We start from the raw sequence: 6,306 nt of genomic DNA on the forward strand, positions 1-6,306 counted from the left end.
TTTTTTTTTTTTTTTTTTTTTTGCATTCATAGGTTTCGTTGTTTTATCACTTTTCACTTAATGGTTAAGTCTTGCCAATATAGCTCCAACTATTTGGTAGTTGTGTAGGCCTACATGAACTCCAAACAAAGATTTTTTTTATTGTTAGTCCTTCAAACGGCTTAATTTCCATAAGAATTATCTGTGCGCTTACTCAACATGCACACTAAAAATCGTCAACTCGATTTTCTATAACAAAAATGTGAGCAACAAATTAACTTCAATATGTTGCATAATATTCGCCTAGATTGAGTTAATAAATTAAATTTTAGATATTTAAAAAAAAAAAAAAACTAGAAGTTGTACTTTGTTGATATGAAAATGGAAAAAGGTTCACATCCTAGAATATTAGTCTAAGTTAACTAATTCTAAATCGTGTAAGGCAAACACTATTGAGCGCTCTGAGACAGATGAAATAGCTGCTACACTGCTAAGTTAACTTGCTCGCACTTATTTCATTCAAATATGATGGCTTGAAATTCACAAAGCTAATATTGTTTTTTTCTGCCTAGGCCAATGTTTTGCATTTAGCCAGAACTACAACTAGAACATAGGAGTACTACTATCTACATCATACTAATTCACAACGCCTATGTACATCCGTACCATCCAAATATTCATGAGTACGAAACTTACAAAAATCTCCGAAATCTTAATTGAAGTAACTGTGTACTTATAGGGAATATCACCGAAAGAAGTAGTAAGTGAGAACCAGAGTTATATTTAAATAGAATAACTCCACAAAGGCATGTCAACATCAGCTAATTCCATATGATCTCCAATTTGGGAACACTGAGGTGGAGGTAACATTAGTCCTTCTGCCATATTCGCAAGTAATCCCGGCATGCAGAATAGCGCCTCCTCATCCATATAAAACATATTTTCTGGCGTTTCCTTTGAATTTTCTCCTGAGTACTCCGGCATATTTTCAGCCTCAGACGATCGGAAAGCCTCGGCTGCCTCAGCCGCCGCCTTCTGAATATCCTTGGCGTCGGAGGAAGCAGGGATAGGTAACCTCCAAGCAGAGTCAGCAAAGTTCAAGCAAGCAGAACGTCCCCTTAATGCAATAGCCGCCACGTCATGAGCTCTAGCCGCCATTTCTGCACAAGGGAAAGTGCCCAGCCATATTCTTGATTTCTTGTTTGGCTCTCTGACTTCACAAACCCACTTGCCTGAATTCCTCTTCCTCACTCCCCTGTATACTGGATGACGTGTCTCGCGAAACTTCTTTCTCCCTGCTCGCTTCTTGGGATTATTTGAAGCTAACATAACTTCCTCATCAGAAAGATTAGCTCTCATACAGGAGCTGCGCCTGGTATCAGAAATTGATGAATATTCAGCAAGTGGGTCCGAATAATAGCTTCTAAAGATATCCATTATTCTTGATCACTGATTGAAAAGAGTAAGAAGTGTATAGTTGTATAGGATGTTGTTTCAGTTGAAGGTTTTTGCTTTTCGTAGTCAATGTGAAAAGTGGCTACTCTATATATAGTGGAAGTAAGTGAAGAGCATTGAAGCCAAAAAGGTTTGATGACGCGACACGGAGTTGAAGGGTGATAAGGAGACAGGCTGGTATTAAAAATTGTCTAATTAATTAGCGCAGCTGGCAGCTGTTTTATGGGACAACTGAAATTCTAGTTAGTCTAAAGTGTGTATAACTCGTGTGGATTCTGCGGATGCGGCAACTTGTTACTCTTTCTACTTTCTACTTTCTGCTCTCTTTCGTCCTTCCTTCCTTTTTGGAATATATATCATATCTAGAGTACTGGGACTATACAGTTTGGCTACCACTGACCAATCTTTGTCATTTGAAACAATTAAATAATTATATTTATTCATGTTGCATCTATTTTGTACCACCAATTTAATTTACTAGTGAATCTTTGGGGGACCACCAATTTACCGGTAGCTGTCAAGTCAAAGGTCAGCAAGCACATATGGATACTGAATTCAACTAATCCTCTTACTAATTAGGCTACGTAAGCATTTCCAAAGGTTAATATTTCTAAGGCTCAAAATAATATCTTAGTGAATTTACCCATAAGTTACCCATTAAACTTGTCCGGAAATATCATTTACACACCTTAACTTTACGGGCGACCTATGTCCCCATTATTTTTGTTTGAGGTGAATTTACTACCACCCTAAATGGTGACGTGGCAAAGGCAGTAGTTTCACTCTCCCAAACTCGCGTGTAAGAGGGAAAGGATTAAAAATAGACATATATTTTTACTGTCCGCATCCCCTTTTCTTTTACGTCTTCTTTTCTTATTTTTTTTTTCTTTTTGTTTTCTCTCTACCTTTTCTTCTTCCATCTCTTCTACTTTTTTTCTTTTTTCTTCTTTTCTCTTCTACTTTTTCTTTACCCGAGTAAAAATCTTGTGTTTCTGATTTATTTCTTGTGATATTTCGTTGAAAAAAAGTGAATAAATAGTGTAATCTCGCCTCTTTAAAATATTGTTGTGGTTTTTTTCTTAAAGGAGTAATAGTGCAGATGTTGAAATCATTAGCTAACTTTTAAATGTTTGCTTGCACCATGATTCTTGTATTTCACTTTATTTGAGTTGAGTTCCAGATGACACAGATTAGTTTACCTAGCTTCAAATTAAGAGCTTGAGATTTTTGTAAAATATTTTCCACCAAAGGTTCTATTGAAAGAGGGAAGAGCATAGAATGGCCCAAGGATCAATAGCTCGCTTTGAAGCCATCGATAAGTTACAATTTATTGAAATTTGAAAGTGCTTTTCTGTTTGGACATAAATTTTGCCGAAGCTTGAGGGATTTAACTGGATGAAAAGTTTGGGATTTGCCGGCTTCAGTTTTTCGACGAGGAATTTTCCCCTACTTTTTAAAGTAGAAAGTGTTGGATCTTCCATGGTGGTGTAGGTGGTGATGAAGATGACACGGAAAAAAAAGAGTTCAAAAAAAAAAGTAACGAAATAAGTGGAAAAAAAAATAAAGCAGCTTTTGACACGTGGCGCGTGTGTACTACACATCCCACTACAAGACTGACTATGTGTTACCAATGGGGTATGAAATTCACCCCAAACAAGAATAGGGGGAACATAGGTCGCCCGTGAAGTTATGGTGTGTAAATGATTTTTTCGAACAAGTTTGATGGGCAACTTATGTATTTTCTCTATACTATTAACCATGCATTTGGATATAGTATATTCTAATAATTGTCATGGTTAAAAGTCTGAGTGAGAGATTGTTGGAATATATACTATTAACCATGGGTTTGGTTAAGATATAGTATTTAATATGGAATAATTGTTCATTCAATTTTAATAAAGTTTTAAATATATCATATATTAGTCTGTGTCCTTTGCTTATATAGTAGATGATTTAGTGTATAGAGTTTAGCTTATACACGGAAGATTAATTCATCGGTTCTTAAAGTATAAAGTTTGAGTTCACAATCTAATGATGGTATTGGACAAATCATCAAGGATGATTGTAGCACAAGATTAAATATAATTTATCTTGATTATGGGAATGGTTTAATTTCAACTTCTTGTGCTAGTACATTTTGTATGTATTGAACGGACCAAGTAGAGATAAGTATTTTATACTGACTTAATAAAATAGACTCTCTAGCCATTAAATGTACTTATACTCTTAATATTGATATATTTATTATTAGCAGTGTCAGGACCCAAATTCCATTAAAGGTCGTGATGGCGCCGGACACCACTGTCAGGCAAGCCAACACTAAATAATCAATTTAGTTCTCGTTTTAGTATTTTTGAAATCATGATTTTTCTTCAATTTAATAGTAAAAGATGGACTTTACAGAATAAATAATAATGTTCTTAACAATTTCAATACTGAATAACCCATAATCATCCCAAAGCCCGGTGTCACAAGTGCATGAGCATTTACTAAGGATTAAAATAAAATACAATAACTGTACGGAATACAATTTGGATAGAAAGGGAAATACAATACTCTGAAGGAGACTCTGCTGGCTGCGGATCGCACATAAGATGCAACTCGTCTAAGTCCCCGTGTCAACCACGCCGATGCGTCCACAAGGCCACTAAATGTATATATGCATGTACAACAAAATGTACAGCAAGTGTAGTATGAGTACGAAAATAACGCGCACCCAGTAAGTATCCAGTCTAACCTCGAAGAAGTAGTGACGAGGGGTCGACTTCGACACTTACTGGTGGTCCAACAATATCAAGTACAGTACAGAAGTTAATAAATATGAAACCGAGTAAATGTATGAAATAAACATGTATATAATACGTGGTATAATTCTCCTCTTTACAATTTTAGTCAAGCTCTCAACCAGCAAGTTTTCTCCGTAACCGGAGCTTATATATATAGAGAGATAGTAGATTTCACCAAAGAGGTTGTCATAATTCAAATCAGGGAAAAACCTCGGATACACTAGCTTCATGCCAAATATTACGCACGATTCCATGAGGATAATATATATAGGAAATGTCAAGGTGTATGGTCCGATCCAACATAAAAGTAAATTGTGCACTGCCGAGGGTGGAACGGCGCGAACCATAGATGCATCTATTAACCCGCCGAGGCGAACGGCCCGCTCCCATGAGAGTGTGGTACATAAATCCTGCCGAGGCGAACAGCCCGATCCCATAAGAGTAGTAGAAGGAAATACCCCGCTCGCGAATCATACGTGCAACGCGGTAAAATATAAATTTAAGGAATCACCCCACTCGCGGATCATACTTGCGGCGCGTTCAAATATAAATTTAACATTAAAATCATATCTCTTTCTTGATTATTTTTAAAATAAGGAAAATTCAGCTTGTAGCTTTTTAAGGAAATTACCCCGCTCGCGAAATATACATATGACGCGGCTACACATAGATTTCTTAAGCTATTATAATATTCCTTCAATTCTTTTCAAAAATACGAAGTTCAAACGAAAACTTTTAAGATCTCAAATTCCTCAATTTCAACTCTTTTCAAGACATTTACTAAGCAAACTCAATCTCGCTTCTTCTCAAGGTAAACAATAAAAACAAATCAACAACAATATCAACAAGGCATGGTATAAACCTGAAACTAACTGGACATAGGCATAGCTAGTAGTTACGTACGGACTCTCGTCACCTCGTGTGTACGTAGCCCCCACAAATAGAGGCACATATTAATTTGGTCCACCTATGGGGTTAATTCCCTCAAGGTTTAGAAAAGAGACATACCTCGCTTCGAAGTTAAATAGCCGGCTCCCAAGCCTTTTAAACAACTCGACCGATGCACAACGCTCCAAAACTCGCTTTTGCTTTATTAACATTCACAAACTTTTAATCCCGCTCCAACATCGTAACATTGAGTAAAATGCTCATACGCCACCAACAAATTGATATCTACAATTACAATCCCAATTACAATTAAAATATGACTCAAAAGCATTTATCAATATCCATTTATGGCTCACAAGTTGGCTACAAGCCTCCAGCTCAAATCGTCTAATAGGTTAACTTACTAGCACATTCAACTCCACTCTTATCATTTAATACTCATTTGAAGTCATCAATGATACTCATTAATTCTCCAACACCGCCAAATAACTATTCATCGTCTTCCTTAACCAACATTTCCAAAACATTCAATTTGGTGATTATTTAGTTGAACACTTTCAACTAAGCTAGAAAGTGATTCCATAGGTTCATTGCATCCTTTAATTTCATTCTAAGAACACTATTTATCTTTCCCTCATTTTCTCAAGAACACTATTCATGCCATGAACTAGGGTTTATGAAATTAATTATCCGACCATAACAACTTGAAATAAATATTAGAATTACTCTCACCGACTCATAAGAAATGAGCTTGAAGTATTAGTATTACCTTCTTGAAGCTTTTCCTTAAAAATTCAATGTTTGGGAAATTTGGTGTTCTTGAACAACTTGGAAGATTTCTAGGGATTTCAAAGATTGAATGATGTTAATACTAGTTTTAATAGGATGTTATTAACTTAAAATATCCAAAAAAGTCACCTTGTATTCTCAAGTAATCCCCAAGGTCGACCATGAAAGAACCAATCCCTAGCTCAAGAAAACTCCCAAAAATGGTTGTTGCCCGTGACTGCCTTATATAGGCACAGGTGCTTCAGCGAGTTGTACCTTGTGTTGTGCAAGTTGTACCTCGTATTACAAGTTTTCCCTTGATGGACACCTTTTACTAAAATGTCCATAACTCATTGTAGAAATATCCAAATGACGAATGGTTTGAACCGTTAGAAACAAGACTCGAAGATATTCATTTGAGTAGGTTCGT

The 6,306-nt window shown here is 36.1% G+C and overlaps 1 protein-coding gene across 1 annotated transcript; it reads right to left on the reverse strand.

The window, feature by feature from the left end:
- Nucleotides 1–470: 470 nt before the first annotated feature.
- On the reverse strand, nucleotides 471–1,594 carry LOC109214099 (dehydration-responsive element-binding protein 1A-like). Its single transcript, XM_019377988.1, has one exon. It carries the CDS (start codon nucleotides 1,414–1,416, stop codon nucleotides 763–765), a length of 654 nt encoding a protein of 217 aa, XP_019233533.1. The 5' UTR covers nucleotides 1,417–1,594; the 3' UTR covers nucleotides 471–762.
- Between the last annotated feature and the right edge of the window lie 4,712 nt (nucleotides 1,595–6,306).

This window comes from Nicotiana attenuata, unplaced genomic scaffold (assembly GCF_001879085.1).
Source record: "Nicotiana attenuata strain UT unplaced genomic scaffold, NIATTr2, whole genome shotgun sequence".
NCBI classification, from domain to species: domain Eukaryota; kingdom Viridiplantae; phylum Streptophyta; class Magnoliopsida; order Solanales; family Solanaceae; genus Nicotiana; species Nicotiana attenuata.